The sequence below is a fragment of the Equus przewalskii genome, chromosome 3 (assembly GCF_037783145.1).
Source record: "Equus przewalskii isolate Varuska chromosome 3, EquPr2, whole genome shotgun sequence".
Lineage (NCBI taxonomy): Eukaryota > Metazoa > Chordata > Mammalia > Perissodactyla > Equidae > Equus > Equus przewalskii.
The window spans coordinates 88,553,837-88,567,497 of NC_091833.1; the positions used below are offsets into that span (position 1 = coordinate 88,553,837).

The following is a 13,661-nucleotide window of genomic DNA, read 5'->3' on the forward strand; positions in this document are numbered from 1 at the left end:
CTCGCGCGCTCCGCTGCAGGCGGCCCAGTGTTTCGTTGGTTCGAATCCTGGGCGCGGACATGGCACTGCTCATCAGACCACGCTGAGGCAGCGTCCCACATACCACAACTAGAAGAACCCACAACGAAGAATACACAACTATGTACCAGGGGGCTTTGGGGAGAAAAAGGAAAAAATAAAATCTTAAAAAAAAAAAAAAAAAAGAGCAAATTTTGGTATGGGTATGCCCAGGAAAAGGAGAGTGAATAATATGACCACTGAGTTTAGAGATATCTGAATGCAAAAGGAGTCAGCCTCTGCTGCCCTTGCCCTCTCTCTCCTCCTCCCTTAAAAAACAAAACAAAAAATTCCTGGTTTACTCAAACTTCCTCTTGAAGACTTTGTTCGGGCATCAAAGCCTTCTGTGACCCCCAATTTCCTCCATAGACTGCTTGTTGCTCTTTCTGCCTCTCTCTCCCTTTTCCTTCCTTTCCCTCCTACCCATCTCTCCTCCCAAATCTCCGTTCCCACTCTGGTTTGTGTTGCCTACTCACAGTGGACACACACCGTGGTCTCATGGAGATGTTTGTAAGAATTTATTAAACTCATTACAAATTAATCAACTCCAGTACGCATTACAAAGGAGGCCTTTGGACACAGACACCTAGCTGACTTCCTAGAGCAATACCTGGGGAATTTTTTTTTTGGCTCCAAGCGGATGGTGTTTTAAATTGTTCTATATTTGCTGATCTTGGGGAGATTGTTCAGAACCATCCAGCATGCACAGGAAGCTTGGGCTCTTGGCCCAGTCAGCTCAGAGTCTAAATATTTGGAGGATGAATACTTGGAAGTGCATTTAAACATTTAAAGCATTTTATTTGTTTTTACAGTAAGTCTCATTGTTAGTGCAATATAATTCCGCAGCAAGACTCTATCTGCTGAAGGCCTGAACCTCCCGGACAAGTCCAGGCTGGGCTCCACCTCAGCTCTTGGCTGGTGGTGCATGGCTATTGGCTAATTCCACAGCCCTGCAGTGGGTTATTATTACAATCACTTACCTTCAACACCCATGTTCAAAATTCATGCTAAGAGTCTGACCCAACTCTGCACTGAAACCAGGAATGGAACTTAAACACACACACACACACACACACCCACCCCATTTTCCAAACCAAATGCTACAACGTTTCCTTTCTTTTGCCAGGGCTGGATCTTTATTATTATTGCCAACTTTCAATTCTACCCTGATGATCATCTGTGGTCAATTTTTCTCTCCAGCCCTCCAGGCAACATACCTTTGGGTTGGTATATGCTTGGAGAATACAAACTAATATGAATGCATTTGACTGTGTAAAACATGATTAGGGAAGCAAATTTGTTGTAAAAGCAGCCTATGTGTTTATAGAACTCAGAAGCAGTTACAAGCAGTTGGGGGATTTTCCATGTTTTTAAGACCCACAGATATACTCTAGGACATCAATTAGATGAACTGTTTACCTATCTCAATCAAATTATCAAGATAATTGCCAATATCTACTTTGCCATGCTATAGTCACCAACTCTTGTTGTCTCAATGGAATGGGAGTGAGCATCAGCTTCATTTCTGAAATTTGAAGTAGATTGGGGTGGAGGGGTAGGGTGATATGGGTGTGCACCTGGCCTGGTAATTGCCACAGTAAGGTGTCTTAGACAACATAATAACCCTCTCAATAGAATTGGGGATATGATGGCAACAGGAAAAATTATATTAAACTGGGCTCCATGCCCAGACTATCAGCCTCAAATAAACAAAATGAATGAGAAACATTTCAAGAGGGACTAATTGGTGAATCAGGGACACTGAACAGGCAGAGAAGTGCTTGCTTGAGGAGACAATGCTTTCACCTCCTTGAAAAAGCTTTGTCCAACCTAATTAACATGCCCAATCTAATTAAAAATCTAGCCATAATCCCACTGGTGGCCCCTCACTCCACCCCTTTCCATTGTCAAGATGCTCAATAGGGCCCCCACAGCTGAAAAATTACTGAACCAGAGTCTATTTGAGCACACACACATAATTCCCAACCTACTGAGTTGGAGCAAAGTGATTTGTACGGTGGATGGTGGTGTCTCACTCTGCAATGATGTATGACATGGATTAATGCAGAGCGGCCATCTGCTGTGGAGGAGGGCGGTAGACAGAATTTGTTCCACTGTGCAAGATGGCTTCCTAGCGCTGGCCAGCTGGCTTGGGGTAGATGAAGCTGGACAGGGCAAGTGAAGCCCTGGCAACCCTCTGGGGAAATAACTCAAGGGCCTCTCCATTATGTACCTGTATTTCTCCCTGTCTTCTTCATGCATATACATACATTATACAGCTGATAAGACACAATATAATTTGGAAAATGTAGAAGGGGGAAGAAGCACATGATCACCATAAGGGTTAAAAGTTGCTGGTCTTGAGCATGAGAGCTAACGTTGAGTTTCCTGGTAGCCTGGGCAAAAAGAGGAAACCTGACAAATCATATAGCTCATGTTATCTGTGAAAAGAAGCAAATTGGTTTTTAGAAGAAATAGTTTTTCTTAACAGTTGTCAAGTCTATTTTTTCACCTTTGACTTGATAGAGAGGAGAAGCTGAATTTCTCAGGGTATATATATAAAAATGTCAAACTGCTAGAGAGCTTGGCCTATTGACTGGGAAAGGACCAGAACATTGATCCCCCAGTGACCAACGAGAAATAGGTAGCACACAGCAGTTCTCTGGGGCTGAATGATTTCACCTGACCTCTTAATACATCCCTTAAACACTGTGTCAAAGAGATATCCACACTCCCATGTTCATTGCAGCATTATTGTTTTTTTAATGTTTTTTCAAATACAAAGAAGTTAACGCAGCAAATTAAAAGCACATCTTGAATGTCTTCATATTCAAAATGCAATGAAAAGAATGACTTTTCAATAATTCTCTGCATTGTTAGGTAACAATGTCACAAATGTAAACATTTGTTTCTACTGGGGAAGGAAGGCAATCAATAGAAATATCTTTCACTTTGTTCTTCACTGCATACCCACACATACCCACTTGCACACACTCATATTTACCAAACAAATGCCCCCCCAAATAAAAAGAAAACAATAGCAGACTAATCCCTCAAGCCACATCTATACTTTGTATTTAAGCAAACAAACAAAGATCCTGGGAGTAAGTGCAAAATGTAAAGTTAGTTGAAAGAAAAATGATGAACAAACAGCATATGCAAAATATTCCTATTATATAAATATTAAAATATAATGTTCTCTCTTTCTCTAGAACTTTGGAACCGTATTTTTGGCAGCATTATTTACAATAGCCAAGACATGGAAACAACCTAATATCCATCATCTATATATATATATATACCACAACTTCTTTATATACATACGTATATATGTATATATGTACACACATACACACACTGAAATATTATTTGGCCATGAGGAAAAAGAAAATCCTGCCATTTGTGACCACATGGGTGGACCTTGAGGACATTATGCTACGTAAAATAAGTCAGATAGAGAAAGACGAATACTGCATGATCTCACTTATATGTGGAACCTAAAAAAAAAAGAAAGGAAAGAAAAAAAACCCCAAACTGATGGAAAAGAGAGCAGATGTGTGGTTACCAGAGGTGGGTGGTGCAGGGTGAGGGAATTGGAGGAAGGTGGTCAAAAGGTACAAACTTCCAGATGTAAGATAAATAAGCACTGGGGATGTAATGTACAGCATCATGACTATAGTTATAAACGCTGGTGTATGGTACATGGGAAAGTTGTTAATGGAGTAAACCTAGGAGTTTTCATCACAAGGAGAAAACTCTTTTTTTCCCCTTTTCTTTGTTTTTTGTATCTATACGAGATGACGGATGTTAACTAAACTTATTGTGGTAATCATTTCACAGTATATATAAGTCAAATCATTATGCTGTACACCTTAAACTTACACAGTGCTATATGTCAATTATATCTCAGTAAAACTGGGAAAAAAAGAGAACTAATAGGACCATGATTTTTACCTTTTTCTCTTTGCATATCTGTATTCTTTAAAATTTCCACAATGAGCACGTATGATGTTGTCATGCAACTGTATTGGTTCTGGGTCTGTTTGACCTTCCATCCATTCCTCACCCTTCCTTCCCTGGCTCTGTTCAGGGGGCCTGATCCCTCCAGGTGGAAATTCTCAGGCTCCTGGTCAGCTGGCTTCCAACTAGGCTTGGTCCGTGGAGGCTCTGGTGGGAGTTTGGAGAGCAGGAGGAAGGGAGAAGTCAGGATATTTCTCCTTCTCCCTCTGTACTGAGGTGGTATCGCCGGCAGCTGCTGCCTCTCTTCCTTGCTCCAGCTCTCACCGGAAGCCTGCCATAGTTCCAGCTTCCTCTGGGTAATCCCAGGCTCTGGGCTTGGGTAGCATCACCTCCTCCCTTTGTCCTCCAGCCTAGGAGTGGCTGTGACTTCCTGCTGTGGCTCGTCTCTGGATTGCCTCACAATCCCTTATTTGGCTTGTAAGTTTTTTTCATCTCATTGAATTAAATTTCCTCTGTTTTAAATATTCAGAGTGGTTTCTATCTTCCTGGTTGGGCCCTGGCACCAAGAAACAAAAATGAATGGGGCAAAAGAATTTAGAGGAACATGAGTTGGAGAAGTGACCAAAGAAGCAGGAGGCTCCACAGATAATGGCAGCACATGCAAAGGAATGTCCAGTCTTGGTGTGCACAGCTGGAAAGGACTTCTGGTCACCTAAGGGCCTTTGTAGGCACCTTCACACCCAAGAATAGCAATTTTACTTGGAGATGTCAGCTCTAGTAGTGAAGGATAGCAATATGTATGATATAGAAAAAAAATAACCCCATAGGATTTAGAGTCCTAAATCATGAACTCAAGTCCTGGATTGTGGTGGATCTTGCGGTTGACTCTGCAACATCCACTCCACCCCTCCCACATGGCATAGCAGCCACGGGATTTGGAGGGAACTGATCCAACCCCTAGCTTTTGGGCTGTGGCCTTGATTGACATGGTCATTGGCTCATGCATGGGTATGTACCCCAGGCCTGAGCCAATCAGTACAACACATTCCCCAGGCCAATATGTGATAAGACTGAAGCCTAGGACCTGTGTTTGATGATGGGCGAAAGAAAAGTCGTTTCTCCATCTGGATAATGTGGTGGGTCCTGAAACTGTTTCAGCATTTTGCTACTAAGTGGAAAAAGAGCCTGAGAATAAAGCTAATACAATAAGAAGGGCAAATCCAAGACAATCAAAATTTTAAAAAGCTGAGTTTCTGATCAGACTGTGCCTAAAGCCCACTGTACCACTGGATTTTTTCTGTTACATGAGTTTATACATTTACTTTACTGTTTAGTACATTTTGATTTGGGTTTTCTGTTACTTACAACCAAGAGCATGCTAGCTGATACGTAGAAATGTTGTGTTATTGGCTGTGTGTCCTTGGGCCAGTCACTTAATCTTTCTGATCCTCAGTTTTCTCATCTATAAAATGGAATTATTAAGGCAATTTACCTTGAGGAATTTTTGTTAACCAAAATGAGGTAATAAATGAGAAAGTGCTTTGTAAATTGTAAGCAGTTATTTGAATCTTCTTGTTATCACACATAGAACTTATCTCAATTGCTAATATAGTTATATATCTCTCCTACATAAAAAGAATTTATTTTATCAAGCATACAGCTCTATCAGACCTACTTCATTGCTGTATTGTGAGTATTCACCAAGAGTAGTCAGCGATAACCATTATTTCACTCTGTACAGCTCTAAATAACTTACTTTTGGAGTCCCAGGTGACATATATAAGGTTGAAAGGGTTTACCGCAAAACTCTCAGGAAAGTGGAAACGAATTGGGTAACCCTTGTGTGACCACTCAGACCTCACTTGTAAATGCGTGGTTTTCATGGCCATCTGGAGCAGCCTGTGAAAGTGGGCGTGTGACATTCCTCTCACTGCGTGAAAGTTCAGGCACATCCAGAAAGGACCAGCTGGTCAGTTCTGCCCTTGTGTTTTCTCAGAGTTGCTGCCTCGAGGTGGTTTAGTAACCTGAGAGAGCGGTTCAGGCAGGAACCTTTAAAAGGATTGTAAAATTAAAAACCCCCAGGGAAACAGCACATAGTGTTTAGATTTTTGTAATAGCAAAATATTAAGGGCACTTAATTTATCAAGCCTAATTAGATAAGGTCTCTAACAATTAGGGCAATGAAAATAGGAGTACAAAAGAGGTATGCTTTATCTATGTTTTTCTTCTTATAATTGGCATATCTTAGGACAGGACATGGCCTTGCTAACATGGCAGGGAGGGCAGACCATGACTGGGACTGAGAACTCAACCCTCCCAGGGGGCTGGGGCAAGCCCAGGGGACAGGAGCTGCGAGTCCAGCCTTGCTCTTTCTCCCCAAGCACCGTTGATTCTGCCTCCCAATCAGACTTCCCATCTGCCTCTTCTCTGTCTGCCTTGCTGCTGAGCTGGGTCAGGCCCCATTACATTTCACCTGGGCTAGTCTCTCTGCCCCCAGTCTCAAGCCCCTCCCTTTGCCCCCAACCCACATCTACTCATCCTCTACCCTGCCATGGGAGTCACCTTTTAAAATTACACTATGCTTCCCCTGCCTCCCTCCCTTAAAACTTTTCCCTGGCTCCCTAAAGTTCATCCTATAAAGCCCAGACTCCTTAGCATGGCAGGACATTGTAGGATCTGAGTCCTCTTAACAGCCCGTCCAGCTTCTCTCCCACCACCCTTTCCCACACTCCCCAATTTTCTTCCAAATCAAATCAGAGACCTCAGACATAGCTGTTAAAGGCCAGTGGTTATCACAGTTTTATGGTCATAAAAATTACATGAGCTTCTTTAAAATACAGATTCCTGGGCCACATCCTCACAAGATTATGATCCAGAGGGCGGGTCTGGGAATCTGAAATTTCGTAAGAACTACAGTAAAGTTAGGTGCAGGTGGTCCTCGACTGTCTTTGGAGAAACTCTTTATGATAACACTTAACCCGTTGTAGTCCACTTCTTTCCCTTCCTACCTGCCTCCAGCTAGAACTCCTTGAGGGCAGCTTCTGGTCTTTTCACGTTTGTTTCTCCAGAGCCTAGCACAGTGCTCTGCACACACTGAGGGCTCAACGTGTGTTTGTTAAGTGAATAAATGAATCCCCACAGAGCCAGTATCTTGAGGATACGGCCGGGATAGGAGCAGTTGGAGACCAGGGCACTCAGCACAGGTGTCAGTGGGTCCAGAGAGCAATAGTTCAGGGCCAGGAAATGTTGAAGGTGCAAGGGGGCACTGGAGGAGTTGTCAATAAAATGCTGATCGGTGGGCACAAGGTTGAAGGAGGATCCTGTTCTGTGGCGGTGGAAGGGAGGGGCTTAACAAATGATGCATCAAGGCAGTGAATCCCTCACAAGGATGGAATGGTACTGTTAGCTTAAGAGGAGCCTGGAGAAACTGGGCTATACAAGCTGCATCACACTAGGAAAGGGTGGCTTGGTTCTGAGTCCCAGATGATTGCTCTGAAGAGCAGCACTTGCCGATTTTGTCTGCAAATTAGATTCACCTGGAGCAGTGTTTTTGCAACCACATAAACAAATGGAAGTCAGACTTCCAAGTTCCACCCCAGAGTTACTGAATGAGACTCTGGATACATGTGGTGGGGGTTTCAGAATCTTTATATCAGGGGTTCTTTTTTTTCTTTCGGTTAACATTGGTTTATAACATTATGTAAATTTCAGGTGTACATCATTATATTTCAATTTCTGTGTATACTGTACCATGTTCACCACCCAAAAACTAATTACCATCCATCATCATATACATGTGCCCTGTCATCCCTTTCACACTCCCCCTTCCTCCCTGTATACCAGGAGTTCTGAAATTTTATCATCATGTGTCCATGTATAAGATCCCCCCATCCCATTTATCCTGGTTGTTACCCAGTGGGCCATTTGTATTTAAAGAATCGCCTTTGTTTGTTGGCTCAGGGAGAATATTTTCTACTATTATTTTTTTGCTTATCTCTTTACCTCCATCTCTGCTGTCTCTTTGTTATTTCTATTCGATGGAAAGAGGAATTTCTGGGTCTAACTTTTATATCTCCAAACTTGTATTTTAGTCTTTCTGTTTCTTTTTCCTTTAATACAGTGTTGTGGAACAATTTCTCAGCATACTCTGCTAGCTGACTACTGCACTCTGATTCGTCTTTTCTGTTATTCAGCACATCTATTGAGATTTTTATTTTGATGATATTATTCATTTCTAAGATATCCAAATGCTTATCATCACAACAGCCTTTTCTTGCTCAGAGAATGTAATATCATCTCTTAATTCTCTAGAATATTCCACGGACAGTACTTCTTTCAAGGTTTTCTTCTGTTTGTTTTGTTTACTTTGTTTCTTCAGATACTAGTTTTTAGATTTGTTTAGTTTAGTTTTCCTTTCATGATTTTGGTTTCCCTTAAATATTTGGTGATTCTGGATTATGTATTCATCTTTGTATTTGATATTCTTTGTTTCTTCTAGATCAGGGCCAGCAAACTGTGGCCCATGGGCCAAATCTGACTACTGCTTGTTTTGAAAATAAAGTTTTCTTTTTAAAGATTTTATTTTTTCTTTTTCTCCCTAAAGCCCCCTGGTACATAGTTGTATATTTTTAGTTGTGGGTCCTTCTAGTTGTGGTATGTGGGATGCCTCCTCAGCGTGCTTGATGAGCAGTGCCATGTCTGCGCCCAGGATCCAAACCGGTGAAACCCTGGGCCCCTGAAGCAGAGCGTGCGAACTTAACCACCCCGCCCTGGGACTGGCCCCAAAAATAAAGTTTTATTGTAACACAGAGACGCTCATTCATTGACGTATCATCTACGGCTGCTTTTGTGCTGCAATGGTGGTGTTGAGCAGCCCACAAAGCCTAGAATATTGATTAACAGGACCCTGAGAGAAAGTTTGCCAACCTCCTGGATCTAACCATCACTTTACAGAAAATACAGCTCAGAGAGGAACATGGTAAGCAATGACTGGCCTGTTGATACATCAACCAAAGCAGAATATAAGTTATTCTATAAGACAAAAGACTCAGTTTCTTCACAAATGAATGGCATAAAAATGAAAAAGGAAAGAAAAGAAATTCACATGGATTAAAAGATATTTAATAGAAATGTCAGTCAAAATGTATGACTTTTGCTTCTATCTAATTTAAACAGGTCACCCATAGAGCACATTTTTGAAACAGTGGGGGAAAATCGAACATGAACCAATGTTTCTGATTTTTGCTGATCTGAAGCGAGTCACCCTACCACTCAGCGGCATCAAACAACAGCAGTGTTTTAATGTTTGCAGGTTCTGTGCGTCAGGAATTTGGACAGGGCACAATGAAGATGTCTTCTCTGCCCCATGACGTCTGGAGCCTCAGCTGGGAATGTCAACTGGACACCTACATGTGGTCCCTAGTGTGGCTGGATTCTGAGAGGGACCATCTTGAAAGGGAGCTTCTGGAGAGTAAGCCCTGCAAGAGGACCAGCTGGAAGTTGGGAGACCTTCCTGAGCTCACCTTCAGAACCAGGCAGCATCTCTCCTCTCCTCCTGTTGTTCCAGTGAGTGACTAAGGGCAGTCCAGAGTCAGGAGTGGGGCATTTAGACTTCACGCCCAGATGGGGGCGGGACCTTGCAGAAGATGGGAGATGTTGCTGCAGCCATTTTTGGAAACTACCATCTGCCACAACTGGCTAGTAGATGATAATAAATTATTGTCATTTGGGCGGGGGGGGAGGGTAATGTTTTCATGGATTATTTTTTTAAATCCTTTGTGTGTTAGAGAGTCACACTAAGTATTTATGAGTGAAATGATAGGATGTTTGGGATTTGCTTTAAAATACTCCAGAAAAGAATGAAAGGTATTGGTGGTGGTGACATAAATGAAACAAGAATGACAGAATGCTGATAGTTGTTGAAGCTGGGCAGTGCATACTAGTTGTTCGTAATATGCTCTTTAATTTGTATATGTTTGAAATGTTCCCATGTGAAAACAAAAAAGAAAAATCTGGTTTTGCCTGTTTATGGATGTTCTTTCTTTCTCCCTCCAGCAGTTGTGGGTGAGTCAGACCGCGGTGCTGAGTGAGGAGCATTGGTCGCTCATCCTCCAGGTTTAGGGGCTCCCTGTTCCTTCAGGGTGTTGCCAGCTCCCTGAGGCATTTCCTGCCTCTTCCACCGAAGTGCTTCACTCCCTGTTCTAGCCTGAGGCAGCCCTGCAGCCTACTTCTTGGCGCAGTTGGTGGAGGGGAGGGACCCACCAGCTTGGCGACCAGGATTGGTTATGGTAACCTCCCCGTGGCTGCCGCACAGCTCCCTCCCACTCACAGTGTCTGTTCCCTCCGTGTTTGGAGCACACCATGGGCCACTTCCGCGTGTGCACCCGTCTCCCCCGAACGATATTTTGGTGTAATTTGCTTTGTCAATTTAATCCTCTGTGCATTCTCTATTTCAAGGATTCCTTGAAAGTTGTGATGTGATGATAGCATGCTTTTTATACCTTTATTATGGATTTGACCTCACCTCCTCCCCCCCAGTCCTCCAAAATAACTGGCTTTCTGTCATTTTTAGAAATGTTGGTTGGAATGGAAAAATATTCATGAGCATTAAGTTGGCTCTTTTGAGTCAATACCCCTGAGCTTTTTCAATGCATTATACCCAAACGGTATATTTACAGTTTTGCATTTTGTGGGTTATTGAAAACCTAAATTAGAACTTAAATATTTTCTGTTTTATTAAAAACTACTTGCAGTAATAATTACTCATGATTACATGTCATACCTTTAATGTATCCTGTAATTTATAATTTCTGAACATTTACATTTAGACCATTTTCAAATTTTCGATATTAAGCATATTGACTGGGATAAATAACTTTATTTCAATATTTAGTCTCAATATTAATTTTATTTTCTTAGAATAGTTTCTAAATCATGGAATTACAGTGAAGGAACATGATCTTTAAAATGACTATTGATATATATTGCCAAATTTATTTTCAAAGAATTTCTGTCCATTTATGGTTTTCTTCCTGCTCCCCAGCAATGTGGGAGAGTATCCATTTCACTTATCATTAATTATTAGAATTGCTTTAATCTTTACTAACTTAATAAGTATTAACTATCTCATTCTCTCATGTTCTCCTATTATTTTTCTAAATAAACTTCAGAATAATTGTACTAAATAAAAAAAGAGAGAGAGAGAGAAGAAAGAAAAAAAAGGAAAACTAAAGAATTCCCATTAGGATTTTTATTGGTTTAAAAAAATCCTATGGCGCTTAAAAATTGCATGCATAATACATGAATACACAGTTACTTAAGAAATCAAACATATCAAAAATATACAGAGGGGTTAAAATTTAAACACTCCTTTCATCCCCTTTGCCTTCTCTCTTTCAGTTGCTCTCCCTCTCCAGAGATAAAATTTTTAGTGAGTATCAATCATATCAGGCTTTTAAAAAATCCTTTTGAGTATTATATTTATATGTATAGACATATATAATTTTGGTTGGGTTTGATTTTTTCTTCTTTTTTCTATTCTTGCTTTGGAAATACTATCTCTATTATTCTAATAGTTATTCTTAAAAATGTAGTATACTTCTTTACACATATTGTTCGCTCAGTGTTTAGAGTTAAACCATAGCTGCATCCTTTCTAAATAATAAGATGAAAGTCTTTGTAAGTTTTTACTTCCCTCTTCTCTCATTTCCTACCAAAATGAAATCATCTGGGGCTTTAATTCCAGATTTTCATTATTTTTTTACATTGTATATCATAGTTATTTAGACTTAATTACTCATCTTTCTACACAAGGTTTTTTTGTGCCCCACCACTTTTTTCTTCCTTATAACAAGTTTTACTTTTCCGAAACATGTTCTCAAGTAATTCTTTCAAGGGACTGAGGATGATAAATTTTCTGAATCCATTCATGTTTAAGAAAGTCTTTATTTTGTCCTCCCGTTTGAGTGCTGTCTGATGAGGTATATAATTTCAGATTAAAAAATTTTTTGTCTGAGAATTCTGAAGATTTGCTCTGTTATCTTCCATCATCCAGTTTTGTCGATAAGAAGGCTATTGCAACCGAATTCCCTATTGTTGTTGTTGTTGTTTAAAATAAGTGACTTTTCTCTCTCTGTAATCGTCTAGGCTTTTATTCTCAGGGTTCAATGCATGACTCTGAGAGTGAGTGCCTCCTTACATCTCCGCCCTTGGCCCAGCCCTGAAGCCAGGCACTGTATATTCTCTAGAAATAAAAGTAAATAAAGTAAAGATGCTCTCTGCCTGCATGGGGATTACATTTAAGGGTTGGGGCCGAGAGAGACAAGACTATAAACAAAGTAATTAATGTGAGAAGAAGGAAAGGAACATGTTGCTATAATAGAGAACAATGGATTGGGTGTGTAGCTCCTTAAGATGAGGTAACATATAATAACATATACAATTGTTTTTAAAAATTGTGATTGATGGGCCTTTTTAATTTGAAGACTGGTGACTATCGTCAGCTCTGGGAATTTTCGTCTTCTGCTTTAAAGATTTCCAGTTTCACTATGATATGCCTTTATTTATTCTGTTCAGGACTTAATTGGTAGTCCTTTTGTGACTGCAACTGAATATTTATTAGGACTTTCCGCTGTACACTCTGTGTCTTATCTTCTCTTTTCTATCTTCAACCTTTTGTTCCTCCATGCCACATTCTGGACATTTTCTTTGTATATATCTTTTGATTCTCTAATTCTTTGCTGCTTTGTCTAATCTGCTGTTAAATGTGTCCTGAGTTAAGAACCTGAGTTCTTAATTTTGGCCATTGTATTTTCAGTCCTATAATTTCTATCTGATCATTTTTCAAATCTGCAGTGTCAGTTTCATAATTTAAAGATCCTTGCCAAAATTTCAAAGCTTGTCTTTTGTCTCTTTGAACATAGTAAGCATAGTTGTATCACAGTCTGTGCTGTATCTATTAGAATCTGGAGTATCTCTGGGTCTATTTCTGTTGTCTGTTGTTTCTGCTGGTTCTTGCTTATGGTGTTTTGTCTTTTTCATGTGCCTAGTTATTCTTGATTGTTTCCTAAACATTTTCTTTTAAAAACTTGGAGAAGTAATTTGAGGCGTGAGATGATGTTATCTTTATCATGAGACAAGTTATGTTTGTTTCTACATCACATGAATGCATTAGCAATCTGGACTCACCTTAATCCAAATATGCATTGACTGAAATTTTTTAGCCCTCTGGATGATGTAAAACTAGGCTGTGGCCTGTGTGGGGGCTGATTTACTTCCAGTTACCTTTACACCCAGGGTGTAGTCTTTCAGGGTCCTGACTCAAATTAGGAGTGGAGGATATATTTTATCAGAGAACTGGGCTGACCCCGTTCTTTAATTTGTTTACTCTTCATCCCTGGGAGGCTGTCGGTAGCAAACTCACCCTCTTGGCCTTTTCTCCCAGATTGGCAAATGTGCCCTCCACAAAAGTGTGAGTGCCAGGCTCGCTTCTCTGAATTCATGTCTTCTCCCAGATCTTGGTCCTTAAAGTAGAAGTTTCTCTCTCTGGTAAACTGAAACAAGCATTTTTGCCAAAAAAAGAATAAAACCTATGAAACTTCTCTGTGAAATGAGAACTCCCTCCACTCCTTAAGCAAAGCTTCTCA

The 13,661-nt window shown here is 40.6% G+C and overlaps 1 protein-coding gene across 3 annotated transcripts in view; it reads left to right on the top strand.

Moving 5' to 3' along the window:
- LOC139082605 (uncharacterized) overlaps positions 1–13,661 on the top strand; it is a 254,082-nt gene that overhangs the window by 82,905 nt on the left and 157,516 nt on the right. For all 3 annotated transcript variants that reach the window (XM_070615165.1, XM_070615164.1, XM_070615166.1), the window contains exon 2: positions 9,329–9,582. In XM_070615165.1, the coding sequence (XP_070471266.1) occupies positions 9,329–9,582 (254 nt within the window). The remainder of the gene's footprint in view (positions 1–9,328; positions 9,583–13,661) is intronic.